Source organism: Athene cunicularia, assembly GCF_003259725.1.
Source record: "Athene cunicularia isolate RWA chromosome 3 unlocalized genomic scaffold, athCun1 chr3_part1, whole genome shotgun sequence".
In the NCBI taxonomy this organism is placed as follows: Eukaryota; Metazoa; Chordata; class Aves; order Strigiformes; family Strigidae; genus Athene; species Athene cunicularia.
In genome coordinates this window covers 104071197-104088423 of record NW_020799097.1, presented here as the reverse complement: position 1 = coordinate 104088423, position 17227 = coordinate 104071197, and the positions used below count along the sequence as shown (strand labels likewise).

The 17227-nt window shown below is 36.9% G+C and overlaps 1 protein-coding gene across 1 annotated transcript in view; it reads right to left on the bottom strand.

The window, feature by feature from the left end:
* Positions 1-3098: 3098 nt before the first annotated feature.
* The window catches only part of MARK1 (microtubule affinity regulating kinase 1), a 36498-nt gene continuing 22369 nt past the window's right edge, over positions 3099-17227 (bottom strand). The window contains exons 12-17 of the mRNA XM_026844823.1: positions 16110-16303; positions 13426-13526; positions 11118-11279; positions 10057-10308; positions 7330-7374; positions 3099-5196 (exon numbers count right to left, since the gene is read on the bottom strand). Coding sequence (XP_026700624.1) covers positions 4842-5196; positions 7330-7374; positions 10057-10308; positions 11118-11279; positions 13426-13526; positions 16110-16303 — 1109 coding nt within the window. The 3' untranslated portion in view covers positions 3099-4841. The remainder of the gene's footprint in view (positions 5197-7329; positions 7375-10056; positions 10309-11117; positions 11280-13425; positions 13527-16109; positions 16304-17227) is intronic.

Below are 17227 nucleotides of genomic sequence, written 5' to 3'. Positions count from 1 at the left end.
GGAGTTGCCGGGGAAGCGCGGGCCTCGCCCCCCACCAGCTGAGGACGCGGGGGGGCGCAGCCCCTGCACTGCGCCCGGGCCCCCACGCCGCGACCGTCCGGGAGGGGACGCGCTTCCCCGACCGGCAAAAAGCACACCGACCGCCCGGGGACGCCGCGGTTCCAGGGGTTCCTACTGCAGCCCCTCCAGCGGAGCCCTCGCCGAGGGGAAGGTACCCAGCCGAGGCTCCCTGCAAAGGCAAAGTTTCTCGGTGGTTTTTGCCCAAATGCGGGGGGAGGCCGACAGCCCCTCCCCTGTGGGGGTGAAGTTTAAGGGCTGCGCTTCCTACGCGGCGTCCGCACGGCTGGGGTGGGTCAAGAAAGGTAACGTTGTATAGGGACGATCCATAAATTTATTAAACCGGTTGGTATATTTATCAACATTTGATACACAAACAAACACTCCGGAGGAGCAGATGCAAGGAGGGGACGGGCTAATCCTTTGCTGTGGGTTTTTCTTGCCGAGGAACAAAGGTCGGAAACCGAGATGCGCCCTTAACACCTTTAGGTGCTCCCACACCCAGCCCAGTTATCAGCCCCAGGGACAGTGCTTGAGGTTGACCGTTGCCACAGCTCCAGCCAGAAAGCTGTGGACGGACTGCTCGGCCAGTGCTCCGAAGGGTGGAAGAGGTGAGCTACATCTCGGGTCTGTCACTAAGGGAAGAGTGCTCTATCCCTTCTCATAATTTTCTATTAAAGGCATCACCACTCCTGTTACAATCATCAAGTTTTAAATTTAAATCTCCAGAAGGCTGAGGTGGAGGCCAAAACCTACGACAGGATTTCATGCTCTGAGTACTGTTCCCAAACGCTTTCCCCCAGGCTCTGGCTGCAGCAGCACCGTTTCTGAGCCCCCGCTTTGCTACCCCACCTCCAAGAGCCAGATGCTGAACTTGCCAACGTCCTGGAGGTGCGGGTGTGTCCTGAGCATGGCAGAAAGTGCAAAACAGTAGCACCATAGGTCCTGTCCCAAGTACCTATTTTAACAATAATCACATTATAGGGAGCTTGAAGCAGCAAGGTATAGATGTTAAATTTTGCATGCTCTGATATATTGCTGCAGAACTTAATGTGCTACTTTGTTACTTAGTTTGAGGGATGAAGTAATTGCTTGATGCTGATTAAGTAGTAGCGTCCAGAAACAAAATATCGATAATCTGAAAGCAGCTGCTGAACAGGATCTTTCATCTTGTTAACCTCAAACTACCTTGACAAATTTTAAACAAAAAAGCGCGCATTATTTCACTGGGACTTTGAAAAGTGTTTACATCTAGGTTTTCTATTTATAGATCCATTACTGAATGTATACTTTGCCCCTGAACAAGAAGTGCAACGATAGCGAAAGATAATCAGTCTTCTCAAGAAAGCAGGCCTTTCCCCACAGACTGAGTTTGTAGCTTGTGAGCTTGTTCATTTTCCAGAGTTCAGCTATCGAAATCTCTGAGAATACAACTCAATTGAGATTTACTGTCTCCATTTACGTGGCAGCAGGGGAACCACAACACAGCCTGAGGTAAGGTACCTCTTAGGTGTGGGATGTGTCATTCAAAAGTCTCGTGTCTAAAAGCCATGAATTTTAGCTTCATCGTAACTACATGGTATCAGTGATGCTGCTTGGTTCTCAAGCATTATTTTTCATCCGCAGGAGTAGTGAATGCTTATAGTCCTTTCACTGACCTATATACATTTGAATGTTTTAAATTGGACTGCATGAAAATGAATCTTACTTAGTTTGGAAGTGTCTGAATACCTTAAAGAAAAAAAAGCAAAAAAACAATTCCAACCCAAACCAGAACCACGCAGTAGTCTTAACTGTTCACCCCCCACCCACCCTAAACACCCCCTAGAAATGCTGCCAAGAAATTACAACTCAATACGTAAGCCCTCTGAAGATCCAAGACATCCCTATGCCTTCCTGGAGCTGTGGAACGTGACATGGCATTTGTCTTTTGGATTTCTCAAGTTAAAGCTCTGCCGATAAAATGCAACACTGATCCTCTCCCACGTGAAAGTCAAGATGCATTTCGGATCCAAATGTTCTTATCCCACTCTTAGCCAAGGAGTAACTTAGATATAACAGGTACATAACAAGGCAGCTGTTGAGGGACCCAAAAAAACAGGCATTGAGGATTCAGCATGCAACGTGCTAAGTAGGGTCTGCTTGCCAATAAAACCAGCAGTTCTAAAAAAAAAGTCTCTTTCTTGGATCTTCCCATCTTATTCCTGCCAGAAATAGATTTGGAAAGCCAAAGGAGGCGTTATGGTGCAGCTACACTCAGATCGTGCTCTCGCTGAAGCACCTGGTGTATTTGCTACAGAAAGCGTGAGGTGGTTCACCACTCATCTTTCAACAAGGCAAAAGAAAGGAGGTCAGTGGGGTTTGGGAATCGGGGCAATTTCACACTGCTGGCAGTTACTGGAAACAACCAACATTTGCAAATTGTCCACATACAGCAACATTACATTGGCACTTCAGGGTGCCGTGTTTCATAGGAGAGGTGAACTAAAATTTGGAACCTCTGTCCTCTAGAAATGCTATCTGTGTTTTGTGGAACATTAGTACATCTCTGGTTACGTGAAGCGCTGAATACCAGCAACAATCTAGGGCAAAGTTAGCCATGTAAAAATATGGCCTGTAAAGCGGGAAGCTAGCCTAAGTACTTAATCTACCGTCTCACAGCATGACCTATATTTTTTCCAGTGAACCTTCTGAAAAGGCAAAAGGTTTTGTTTGATGACTAGTTCATACATGACCTTGGATTAACATCACGGTTACGTTCCAGCAGTGTATTTTCAAGGATAACTGAACATTCATGGACCTTTACTGGTACAAACCCCTCCTGAGGCTGATTTTTGGTGAATTTCTGGAAAAGCACCTGGGCATCGATTTCTAAGAAGTACTAAACCGCAGATACTTTCTGGACAGCACAAGACCACAGAACAGATGCAATGCTAATCCTGAATTCACACAATGTTGAAGATGAAGTCTGTACCCCTTTAGACTATTTTGTTACTTGCAGTAATGACTGTGTTTTTTTATAAAGGGCAAACAAACAAGTATTTTAGTATGAGAACTGTTCAAGTAAGTTTTAATAGAGTGCACCAGTGAATCAAGATGACTTGCATCAGATTTTGTTTCAATGAACATCAGATAAAAAAAGAAAAGGGGCTACAGTTCTTTCTTTCCAAACACCACCCTTTTTCTAAGGCAACAATACACGTCCATTTCCGAACATAACTGTTACATAGGAAAGCTACATCACAGTACAGTATGTAAAGTCCATCTGGGTCAAGAAGCCCTTAGAGAATGGCACATTTACTACACTTACAGCCTTCTAACTTAGGGTTACAGAGTTTACCACAGCTTTTTTTTTAATTTTTATTTTTTAAAGTGACAATTTCTTAATGAACTTTCTATTCTTCACAAGAGTGTGCAGATGGGGCCCATATGTTGATATTACAGTAATTACGACATTAAATAACATTGCACAACCAACCTCTATGGTTAATTCAGTACAAAATAACAAGTATTAAAATGTACCAGTACTAGTGGTTTTACATAGTTTATAATCACTAATTATGAAGGAAAAAAATGTGGGTGCTTTTTTTTTTTTCTTTTCCATAGGCAAGTGCCTAATTACAAAGCTGCACATTACAGGCATAATGATGTGGAATAAATACAAGAAATCTGGTAAAATATTAAACACAAACAGGTTACATGGGAACAAACTGTACAACCACAAAAGCATAAATCAACAATTTATCATTATAAACAAGGTATGTTTAGCTGTAAAATATTATGTGGAATTGCATGTACTCTTTGGGGGCACATGTTCCAAAAGCCAAGCTAATTCCTGAGGTGGTATTATTAACTTATACAATTGGTCAACACTTCAGATTATCTTGTGCTATTAAACAGTCCCGATATTAATATATTTCCATAAAATGGAATTTATAGTATTCTGAAGGCAGCAAACAAGTGATATTTTATATCATGATATTCAAATGAAATAATTACGGTTCTCCATTTTGGTGCTACATTTGTTAATGGGCCATGGGAGTAAGCACTGTAATTTGCAGAGAGAACATCACTTATGCCTGGTTTCTGTCCCCCCACAGCTCTGAGCTGGCCCAAGGCAGAACAAAGTTTTTTAACTGTAAGTGCCAACACTGTAAACATATTTGTATTTTTTTTTCCCCAACTAAACACTGTCCAATAACGAGGATAAGAGCCAAAGATAAGCAGGAACAGTCTCGTGTAGAACAAAAGCCGATTATTCATCGACTTCTGGTTCAAATCATGAGCAATCTTTAAATAATTAAAAATGGTCATGCTACAGTTGTGAAAACTATTTTTGTGCATTTGACTCAGGACACAAGTTTTTTAAAAAACGCATGATAGAGGTAAGACTTATAAAACCCACCAAAAATGTAAATGATAGGGAAGAACTTTTCCAACTCAAAGCATCAAACATACATTTCTGTGCAGAAATCTAGACAACTATACAAGATCTGAATTTAAGCAGTCATCTTTTTATTATACAACTCTATGAACATAAAATGAACAGAATGCTCTATATACTTACCTGTACATGTGAACATAACTTCTTTAGCTACAGTTATTTAATATAGGTCATACTGGATTTAACTTTACAATTCTGAATAACTATGTATAACCTTATTGCAATAAGGGCAATTTCTACATGGGGAGTTTCACAGGCCAATCACGTTAGGCGTAACCAGTACATTCAAAGTGTAGATCATGTATGAGTCTTCCCTGATCCCAAAAAATTTAGGTTCTTTTTACAGCTTAAGCTCATTTGCTATTTTGGATGCAATGTTCTTAAATGCGATAGAAGTCCCAGATATTCTCTTGAAACGAACTCCATTGAGTGACAATCGTGGCAGTTTGCAGACTTCCATCTCCCACTGAACAAGGCTATCTTGTCGTGCGTCACCGTGAACACAGAAGAGCAAAAACCTCTCTTTTTGTTCGTAATCACAGTTATTAGCATCTAACACTTTCCGAATCTCTCTCATCATATCATTAGGGTCCATAGAGCTAGTGGTCTTCATACTCCACGTGAATCGCAAGGAGCGTGGCTTCGAATCTTTGCTGTCCTCCTTCTCTCTGTCTTTTGGCTCCCCAGAAGCACTCCTGGAAGAAGTGACATACAGAACAGTCAAAAAATAAAAACAGTATAACCAAGAGATAGAAGAGAAATACAGTTCTTGAACAGGGGTTTCTAAACTGCGACTGACACCCCACTAGTCACACCCAAGCTAATTCAAAGAGTGGATGGATACTGTTGGAAAAGTTGTGCACCATCTCCCGCATGCACGTGTGCTTCGGTGTACCACTGGGAGCTGCTGCCAGCGCTGGTGCAGCTCCCAGTAGGGGCACGCAATCGAAGCAAGTTTGGAAACCCCTGCTCTAAAACATTCTGATGACAAAATGTGCAATGGTAACTGCAGCAGACACACGTTACTCCATACTGCTCCAAAGAAAGTGGAATCTATGTAAAAGCATGGCTGAAGTTCTGCTGATTTCATGATCTGGAGCATGCCATAAACCAACAAAACTGAAGTTGAGGGACACAATCCTGAAGCATAAATCATACTGTAAAAGCAGCAGAGGAAGAAATCCCACCCTGTGATTCACAAGTCTTCAGTTAATTCCCTCCCCTCTTTTCCGCCTTTCCCCCCTTTCGCATTTGTTACATATTTTTGACCTCTCTCTGTGCAAAAAGACCTTATAACAACTTGCTTTATTTTAACTAATGAAGTAGAATTTTGTGCTGTAATTTGGTTGTAAACAGCTTGTTTGTCAAGCAGTTCAGTACACATCCAGCAGCTTTTTCACAGAAGAAACAGTGACATGAAGACACAAAGTATTTTAGTTGATACCATGACTTGGACAAAATTTCAAGGGAGTGATTTCCAATGAATGTTCTTACTCTTGACACTTCCTTAGCAAAACAGATTACTTATTCCATTGTAGAAAGTGAAGAGAAACAGCACTAAATTTTAATTAATTCCACGGCCAACTTTTTCTGCTCTTGTCCCAGGTGCTTAGGATGCCTGATGCCTCCCCATCCATCACTGGGGAAAGATGCTGTTCTCATTTTGATAGTCTATAGTTGCTATTCAGAGAGGAGTCAAAACAAGCGGTTTTTTTATTAAACTGTCAGTGTGATCCCCAGAGAATCCCATTGATATTAAGGGATAGAGCATGGCAGGGATAAGATCTCAAACGACTTTTAGCCCAAAACAGACACTGTAGGATGACAAAAAGTAGGAGGAAGCTAGAGAATGAAAGCACGAGCTGAAAGCAACTTCACACTTCATTTCATTTGAACATTTGATTAATCTCTTTTCCCTTTCCACGTCAAGATTTCGATGGCTAATAGACTTTGAATTGAAAAGGGCTAACACAGATAAAATGCATTGTGTATTATACAATGTATCCTGTAAAGAATGTGCTGCTTTTTTTTTTTTTTTTTTTTTTTTAAGAAAGGCTTTCTGCTTTGAAAACTAAGTCGATACTTTCTCTAAGTGAGCAGTTCAGAATGCAAACTACAATGCCTGTTCATTAGAGAGCATAAAAATAAAAAGTTATGCATTGTGTTAAGCACACCAAAAATGCAGAACCAAATGCTGAAACATGGCAAAAGAGCAGATATACTGGAAAATGAACATATGAAGAATGCTTTATTACTAACAAAGCGTCTATAGATTTGTGTACAGCCGTTGCCATACAAATTCAATATTTAGCAGTCACCACCCTTTTTGTCTGAATGTCACTTACTGTATTTCTCAGTGCAAAGTGACATTCATTTCTCAGGGACTACAAGGTGTTTACTTCTGGCAAACAGCAGCTTTAGTAACGAACACAGTATGTAACTATAGTAAAAGTTTATTATATACATATATACACACAGACACACACAAGGTATAGTACATTTTCCACTGAAACCAAAAGTAAACACCATTAAATATTTATGAGCCAAAACGTTATTTGTAAGTTCCTAAATGACTGGTTAACTCCTAAAGGGGGCTTTATTATTTAAAGGGATATGCTTAAATAAGGTTTTATTAAATACTTCGCAAGAAAGAAAAAATGAGGGATAAAGAACCTAACCAAAACCCCCTCCCCCCCAAATAAAAAACATTTTGAAATGCAGATTATTAAGCACTATTCTATTTTACATCCTGATTAAAAATCTTTAAGAAATCACTTAAACCTTGATGCGAAAGACCTAGGAGCGAAGTATTAATAGTGGCTCCTCACCTTGAGGTGTCAGTTCTGCCACTGGCTTCGCCTTCACTTGGATCCCTCAAAACAAAGTTAAGGTTGAGATTCAATGATAAAGGTGAAAAATAAAAGTTAAGAAAACCTACATCTAAAACAATGTTAAATAGCTACTGAACAAAAAAAAAAAAAAAATCAGTATAATAATGTCAAGCCTAATACTGTTTAATAGTATTTCTTCACAACTGTAATTTTAATTTCCCTTTATGATACCTTAACTTCTTTCAGCTCTGACATGTAGTTGTTTATTTTTATTTTTTTTTTTTTAAAAAACTGATGATAAAATTAACATCTTGTTCTCAACCTACTGCAGACAGAGCAACGGCCACATAGAATTCCAGCAAGCACAGAGGAGCAGTTGATCAAGGTGGTCCAGGGGGGCTCCACTCTGCACCCTTCTGGGCCAGGCCTTTAGACCTCAGTCTTGAAAGCACTTAGGTACATGCCCATGCTTAAGCACACTCAAGTAATTAAAGTTAAGACATGCCTAAGAGTTTGCGAGACCAAATGTTTGGAGCCCAGTTCAGAAAGGTTACTTCAACATCTGCTCAACTTTAAGCAAATCAGCTGTTACATTGACTTCAGTAAGATACTGGTGAGCTTGAGGTTAAACATATCTTTTTTTTAATGTTGTTAGACTGTATAAGCCACCTATGTACATTCCTAGTGCTGCTATAACATTTTAGCACCCAATTTCAAATTACCTCATTAATTTAATACCTTCAAAACACAAATACTTTAGTAACTAACATCAGATAAGTATCATTTGACCTAAACCACTGATACAAAATACTTCAATACCCCATTCATTAAGCGTTCTCATTATGCATTTTATATACTTACCAGAAAAGGCATTTACCTTTCCCAAAAGATAGTTAAAAAAGTCTTTCATGACACCTTCTAATCAAAGTATGCTTTAAACCATTATTTCCTGAACAGTACAGAAGTTAAAAGGCATGCAGTTATACAATCCAACTAAAAGAACAGCACCCCCCACCCAAACCTCCACCCATGTAATCCCAACCTCTAAGTCTCAAACAACCCAAAGTTTAAAAAAACCTCACAACACCAAAAAACACCACCAACAAAACACACAAAACCCCTACAAGGCCTTCACTATAGGAAAATGTATTTTTAGCAGTATAAAACATAATAGGAAATAGTATTAAAATGTTCTATAGTAAAATCATTTAAAAATACATCCATTTACAATATAATTCTAAATACATAGTTTTCAATATTATTTTAATACTGTAGTTTAACATAATGATTTTTTTTTTTTTAATCCAATATACCATTCTTTGCAAGTAACAATGACTTATAATGGAAAACACCAGCCTGAGTTCTTGAAATGGTTTAGTTACTTAACAGAAAATACCTGTCTTTCCATTTGGAAAACTACACTGACACCACAGTTGACTAACTTCACTGTAACTTTTTTGGTCTTTTTAAAACCAGAGAACAAACTCTCTCCCCCCAACTATTTAAGTGCTGGAGATACCAATAATGGAGGATCATAGTCCTGTATCTTCAGGTTTCTGAAAAAAGAAAATAATTCACATACTTTTTTTTTTTATGTCATCATAGAAAGCATTACTTAGACACACACCAATGCACTATCAACTCACCAGGTTAAATCAATTTGATGAGGAACATCACTGCATTTCTAGCTTTCTCTTTTCTTTTCCCTTGTAATATCTCCTTATACAATTCATATTTTACTACTAGCTTAACTTAGCTTTAATTTAGCCTTTTTTTAAAAAAACAAAACACACCAATGATAGAATTTAGTATATAATAGCATGATTCTGCAAAGAAAACAGAGGTTTCCAACATGTAATTCTGTTGTAAAACTGACAATAATGCAGTAAGGACACATCGCTGAGTAGACTTTGAATTACAGGTAAATTACTGTTTGAAAGAGGCAAACTGAAAATTAAATCCCTTTTTGGGAATGCTATTGTGACTGCTAAAGCAACAATCACTTGATATTAAATTAAATAATGTATTTGAAAATCTTTCCCAGCACCTTTCCTCACAGGATGTTACCGTTAGCATCATCACAGGAATGAACACAGGTCCAGGATGTGTGGGTTTTCTTCTTTCAGAATCCTGAACTTATATTTGAAGAAGGTGGTAATATGATATGAGAGGCTGCATGATACTGAAATATTAGTATTTCCAGACATCCAGACTTAGACCTACTTACAAGCTTCTCATTTATTCACAGACTTTATAATTCCCTGAAATAATTTGTTAATACCTATTTCCTCTAAGCATGGCAATAAAACAGCTGTAAATATATTGCAACAAACTGCAACCGTTAAAAAAAGAGTAAAATGTTAACATTAAATAATAACTCATTTTTAAGTCACTGCTTTCAGTATTTAAGTTCATTTGATTTTAACTTAATTGTAGCATCTTTGTACTTTAGCTGTAAAGCACAAGCAAAAAAAACCTTTTGAGTAGCATGCTCTTGCTCCTTGAACATAAAGCAGCAGAATAGCTGGTCAAACATAAGGGTTACAACATACACAGAGGAGTAAAACAAGTCAGGTTCTGGAAGGAACACAAAACCCAAGCATGATTTGAACTAAATTTATGTTTACTTCAGACTTAAACTGGAAATTCTCAATGACTTCACAGTTATGGCCCTAGTTATAGGCTGGGCTTTTATTTTTTGCTCTTAAAAATCGAGGTACTAACCTGCGAACAAACTTGGAAGTTATCTTGCTTATTATACCAGTTGATGTCCCTCTTCTAGTATGTGCAAAAGCACCGGTTTCATGTGATGGTGAGGCAGGCGGTCCATTGTAAGTGGCATTACGCCGCTCCCTTAGCTGCTCACCATGGAAAGTGCTTCGACTTGAACTCCCCCGAGGAAAGCGGGTTCGGTCTGGAGTGGTAGTGCTAATACTATGAGCAGATGGGGAAGCAGCAGGCACTCTTTGAGTTGCACTGCTGGGAAAACAGAAGCATAAATAAAGAGAAAGACTGTGCTAGAAACCCTCCTACATGACAACCATTTCTCAAAGATAGGAAAAAACCCACGTTCTTGATTTTTTAAAAACCTGAATCTGATACTGAGTTGCTTTTATTATGATTCATGCTTAGAAGTAATTCAGAGATATTTTTATTGTAAAATCAAATTATCTCAAGTATTAAGAGCAGTTAAAAAGGTATACACAGATAATAGGACAAAGGAAAAAGGTAGAAGAATCTATAAGATCTGAAAGTGTTCCCAGCCCTCTTGCAGAAGAATATGTTCATTAAAACCTTTAACACACAAGCACTCCAAAAACTTAGCACGTATTTCTTAAGTATTAATCATTTGGCACAAATGAAAGTATAAAGCTATTTGGGCATTTAATAATAAGAGCAACTATATACAATGCTGCTTTTAGACAGAAATGAGGCTAGTGATCTTCAAAACCAAGAGCTCAACATTTCAGTATTTCATTTGAATTTATGGTGGCCCGTGTTGTATGCTCCTGTCTAAATTAGGTAAATTTTCAACTATTTAAGTTTTCCAGAAGTTTCCAGAGGGAGGCAGTCAAAGAACTTCTTTAACTGCATGAAAATGTGTGATGAACAAAACCAGGCTTAAATCATCTCTAATACCCACACTACTTGAGTACGCTACTGTTTTGAAACAGAATGCAATGTGACAGTTTTGAATAGACTACAAACATACTGAAGTGTATCATGAACTGATCAACAACAGTTCAAAGTGTACAGCATGGAAGAAATAACAATCAATTTATTACCTTGGTCGGTAAGCTTCAGTGCCATCTTTGATGGTTGGCAGTGTAACTTTTATAGGATGACCAGAGGCAGACATAGATTTTTGATGTCGAGGCCGTGCTGATACAGCAGTAGCTACTGCAGAGCCTGCAGAAGATGTGCTACTCACAGACATTTCTGTTAGGCTTTTACCATGGCAGCAAGGCAGGAGGGATAGACAAATGAAAAGGGAAAAGAAAGGTTAGTGTAAAACCCTATAGAAAACAGGGAAAACAACTAATTTTCTTCTTTTAGAACATAGCAAGTGCTGTTTAAATAACCAGAAGGCTGAGTGACAAGGCTGCTTTAGTCAGCTGAAGTAAAGAATACAAAAATCTGAGAAAATTATGTTCATCCATAAATCAAATCACCATATATGTTAAATTAGGGCTTTTCATTCCTCCCAAGATTAAAGATTACACACACATTATTCAAAGTAATGAAGAAAGATTACAAAGAGTACACAGAAATAGTAAAAAATACTGTAAAATAGATTTGCAAAAGACTTAACTAAATCAATTAAATAGTCGCCTTTTGTTAAGTGAATACCCTTATTTTCAGTTAAAACTCAAAACACCTAAAACTTGAAACATTTGGAATTGCTGTCATATTATCACTTGGAAGTGACTGTGTTTTTAAAAGGACCAAGTTGTACTACGATGAACTATCCCAGCAACTGCTAGGCTGAGACAGCATTTTCAAAATAGTTCCTTTTACTGATACTTTTCTTTCTGCTTTGCCTAAGTGGCAAGGAAGAGATGAAAGTAGCAGCAAGATTACTGTGCTATTAATTTTTAAAATAAATGTCAAATACTTAAGCCAAACTACAGCTTTGCCTCTACAAGCATAAACGAAATTGCATTAATAATGTATTAGCAACAACAGTCCCAAAGCTAAATAATATTTGTAGCAAAGAGGTAAAGATTTCAGATGAATAATCTGATGACACAAGGTGTTCAGCTACACCGAATCCAAATTCAACTGCAACAAATGTACTGTAGGAAAGGCAAATATACAATTCAGAGTTCTTCATTTTTCAGAATACGGTCAAAGCTGAGCATATTCATTGCACTCATGAAAGCAATAGGTATTAAGAGTTGTCTGTCTTTTCAATACTGTTGAAAAAATGAAATATAAACTGTAAAATGAAAAATTTTGAAATAAAATCCCTTCTCATTATAGGGTTTTTGGTATTAAATCTATTGAAAGAAAAAATTTTATCAATCTGTGTGATATCAGATAAAATACTTTAGTATATATTTTGACCCTAAATCTAAAAAATGTATGTTATCTTCTTTATTTTAAAAAAATGATTGTTACAAACTTAGCTCAAATATTTTAAACTATACACAAAAATTTGAAAAGGCACTTTTGAAAGGGCCCATCTAATAATTTAAATTAATGTAATAGTTTTCTGCTTTTTAATGTACCTCCTTAAAGCACTATAAATAGTTGTACATGTTCCATAGCTCATCATTTTACTATAGATCAACAGCCCTACCTTTTCCTATTTCCAAAAATTAAATACATCATTAAAAATTCAAGCACTAAGACACAAAACAAAACCAACTACTTTACTAGATTATGTTATTTCATGTTAGGGGTTTTTGGTTACCTTAACTGTTTTATTTAAACAGTTTAAAAAAAATCAGATCTATTGCTTTAAAGAGTAGTTTTTATTACTCTCCATTCAAGCCAGCTTTTATTTTTCAGTCAGGTACAGGGGTTAACTAACACCAAGGATGAACAAAGAACATTGTAAAACACAGCAATTGTGTCAGTGTTAAATACAACAGTATTTAACAAAACATACTAAACTGAGTGTAATTATCATCCCACATACAGATATGAAGTGGTGACCATCACTACTAAAAATATTATTTAGGAAAAAAAAAATTATATCAAAAAGGATCAAGTCGTCTTAATTTCAACTTTTTGAGAGACTACTGGGAGAAATGAAAAATGATCAGGCTACAGTTAGGGCAATCCATCTGAAGTTGTCCACAGCAGAACTGCCTACTTAGACGTGAGCATAGCTGTTTTACTCTGTGTTGGAAGATAATCCTTGATAATAAACACAACTCCATAAAAAGAGGCAAAGGCAGATCTGCGCATTTAGTTATAAATTCCATCACAAACATAGAACTGCGGTGGAAAATGAGATAAAAATACAGTTAGACTTTACGTATTTCACATCATGCTTCATAATGGTATTGATTAATTGCATAACCTGATTATTCTATGTCTCAGTTCTTGTACCCAAATTAATAAGCAAGAAAAGTTGAAGAATACCTGTTGTCCTTCCCATTCTGTATTGCAGAATAGCGATCTGAAGAACGTTCACAAACGTAAGTGTTCCTCCTTGTCATTCCACTACCAGAGAATACATTATTCTAGAAAAAAATTAAGACTAAAATTAAGTACTTTCTTCTACTGTATATTATGTTGTACAAAAATTTCAATGTTGGAAGCAAATCAAAATAGTTTCAGCTGTTTATGTATGTTCTTAATGTTTTCAAATGTACTAGGTTAATCCGTTGACACAAATAATTTATATCTTCAGCTATTTTTTTCCAATAGCTCATTCACCATCTCATTACTGTACCATTGAGAGAATGCTAAAAGAAAACAGAGATTTTTAATTTTGCTGACACTTGCTTTATTACCCAGTTCCCACATACTGCGTTACTGAGTTATTTGTCTCTAGGATCAAAGGAACAAACCGGAATCCCAGAGAATACATCTATCTGGTTGGTTGAAAGGTTTCTAAGTGAAAATTAAGGTACCAACTAGAGCTCCAGCCTTACAGTTTGTTGCCCCCCCGTCAAAAGGGCTTTCAAGAGAAAAATGAAAATATTATTGATCTGTGTCAGTCAACCCAGAAATGATGATGCGGATAACAATAGGTCTTGTAGCCACAGATACTGATGAGACTTTCTATTATAATTTCAGTTTGCACATACTTTATAATCTCCTCCTCCATGCAGATATTAGCTACTGAAGACTTACTTTCTGTACATGATGTACAATTCTCAGTTTTATAATGCAGTACATACTGAATTTGGGGTGGGAGAGGTTTGCACAGTGCTAACATTACATACTGATGCATACTGATTTCAAAAACACTAAACTTGGGTACTGGAGGACATCATGATCTCTGCGAGATTTATTGTGTGTTTAGGTCTCCCTCATCTACAGCTTTTTGGCATCAGTATCACCATGCAGAGACTACTGAATAAACCTTTTCAAAGCCAATTCATAAGGAAGATTAACAACTGCAGTAACTGTTTTTGAAATTAAGGTCTTGTACTTTAGACCAATATGACTGAAGGTGGTAAGTATGTTTTTAAGAAATCCTGCCTTCCCTAACATCCTGTTACCCTCAAAGGTACACAAAAATATTTTAAAATTTCCACATTAAATTAGCTTTATTTTAAATGTTTGAATTTAAAAAAAACAAATTCACTTTTTTCTGTGTAAGCTACTCAACCTTAAAATACTGTTGTAGTATCAGACACCACTATTTGTTAATCATATCTATCCCAAAGCCTTTCACAAAGTCCCCAAAATAGTAACAGAGCTAAAAATGTACAAATACTGAAGTTGCTAATAGCAAGTAAATCAATTTCTTATTCTTCATAGCAAAGATACTCCATTTAATTAATTCTCACACAGCAGAGAAATGCTTTTGACATATCAGCTTGTACCATACATGACTAATCAGCTCCGGGGCAATATAGTTTTGGGAAAGCTCTGATATGAAATCTAATCTTAGAAGACTCAAAGTTCTTGCATGCAATCCACAGAGCCGTAATTTCAAAGACTATTTGTGTGGGGTGTGGGGGGGAAAAAAACCTCGATTTAAAATTTGAAAAAAGATGTTTAAAACATCTGTGGATGTATTGCAGACACAGTCTGCAGAACATTAAGAGTGAAACGAACTTCAGCATTTATTTTGTTTGAAGAGAATTCTAGCAGGAATGCCTATCATCTTCCCAGTATATTTAAGATGGGAGCCAGCATATATAATCTCAAAGGACAATGAAAATTCCCGCTGCCTGTCTACTGTACTACAAGATGGCCAGATTTTTTGTATTTAATAGAGTGTATCTCTTAAATAGCAAAACGTATACTTGAATCTGAAATTATAATTCAAGTGTATTTCTTCCCCTCCCTCCCTGTCCCCACCATCAACTATTGCTCCTAAGTAGCTTTTTAAACACTATGCAATATTTTTTCATTGCGTATCCTAAACACCGATACTACACCCAAATTTCCATGAGGCAAAGTAGATGCTTTCACATTAGGAGACAGACTCTCCAATTTGGAACACAGATGTCTGAGGCAGTAATATGATAGCAGTTTACAAAACTATGAATGATATAATAGAAGAACTAGCAAATTAATAATTTCTTAACACAAGAACCAGGTTGTGACTTGTAACATCAGCAGGCACACACACCAGGGAACAAGCAGGTTGTTCCCCCTCACCTCACCCCATTTCTGAAGTCCAAGATGAAGTGGTTTCTGAAAGCTAAACAGATACATTTACAGAGAAAAAGTTTATGAGGATATTATGTAGGATTATTCAGATGAAATCTCTGATTCAGGAAGTCCCTTGACTTCCTTGTAGATATAAAAGCATTAGAAACCAGAAAAATAGCACTCCATATTTTGTTCTGTTCTTACCTTCTTTCCCTAAATATGTACTACTTGTCTTGACAGATCTTCAGTTTGCCCAAGTGCAGACATTCTCATGCTTACTGTTATGTTAGTGTTAGAAAAAGTAAAGTTGTGGGGGAAAAGTTTATTTTAAAAGACATCCACTGTAGCCTATTTCTGTCTGCCAGTAAAAGTTACCAGAAATAGACTTCGTGGCTTATTCAGTAACCATTATGTCTATAGTAACCTTATGCTGCAGATTTTGTTTAAATAGGGAAAAATAAATATAACAAGCCAAAAGCACACACACTCACACTGGGAACTGTAGTTGATTTTTTTCTTTCTGGACCCACAAGTGGACTTGCAGCCATCTCTCCTTTGGATCCCACTGTAGTGCTGCTAAGTTTGCGTGAGACATCCTTGTCCCAGTCTTCTTTCTGTTCACTTTCCACACTATTTGCCTGAGCCCTTTTCGTGTATGACACAGCAGGAGGAATTGAGGGACCAACTGCCAAATAAAAACAGTATTAATAAATACCTAAAAATAATCACTGCATTTTTCTCAGCCAAAGGAGTCTAAATATAATTCCCCAAGTCCAAAAAAAGCATTTGAACTATGACTGCAAACTCAGCACATATACTAGCCTATTAAATTGAGCTTTGAGAGCCTACATTCTTTCACCCACTCTTATCAATTTGCAGTTCAGTATTAGTTCCCATTTCATGTGAATATGTAAGACCTAGAAGAGTGTATTAATTCTCATTTTAAACCCATGCAATTTGTGCAATATTATGAAAAAATAATTAGAGGATACTTTTCAAATTTATTTGGTTTAGTACTTTTTGGGGCATATCTTTTCCTCTAAACACTATAAAAGATCCTTTTCCCTTGAAAACCCTAGAACTAAATGCATGTTTATACTTAGAAAAATTACAATTCTTTTCCCTTCATCATTCTTTAAAACGCTTTGGGACAAATCCTCCATCAGTAGATTTTTACATTCCCTTGAAGTAAAAATCATATCAATTGATGTTCTTCACAATCTTGGTTACTTTTCTGGAAAAAACACCACCAATACCACACTAACACAGAAGAATAATTTAAAAAATGGGGAAAAAATTAGAAATGACAAAATAAAACAGAGAAAAGGGCCAAATGTTTTAGAAATAGTTCTAGTAATTTGATAGTTCTCTTTCAAGGGAAAAAAAAAAAAAAAAATCACATCTCAATGTTTTAAATATGCACTCCTTTTTGATGTAACCACCTTCACCTAAAAATGCTTCCTGAATACTTGTTAAAATTGTTGTCTCTTGGAAACAAACAATTTGGTGCCAATTCCAAACGTACTGATAAGCATAACAGTTTGCTGCCTTTGTTTATCCAGGCCAATATTTTGCCATTACTTCTTAAACAGGAAGCTCTTCTTTAGTG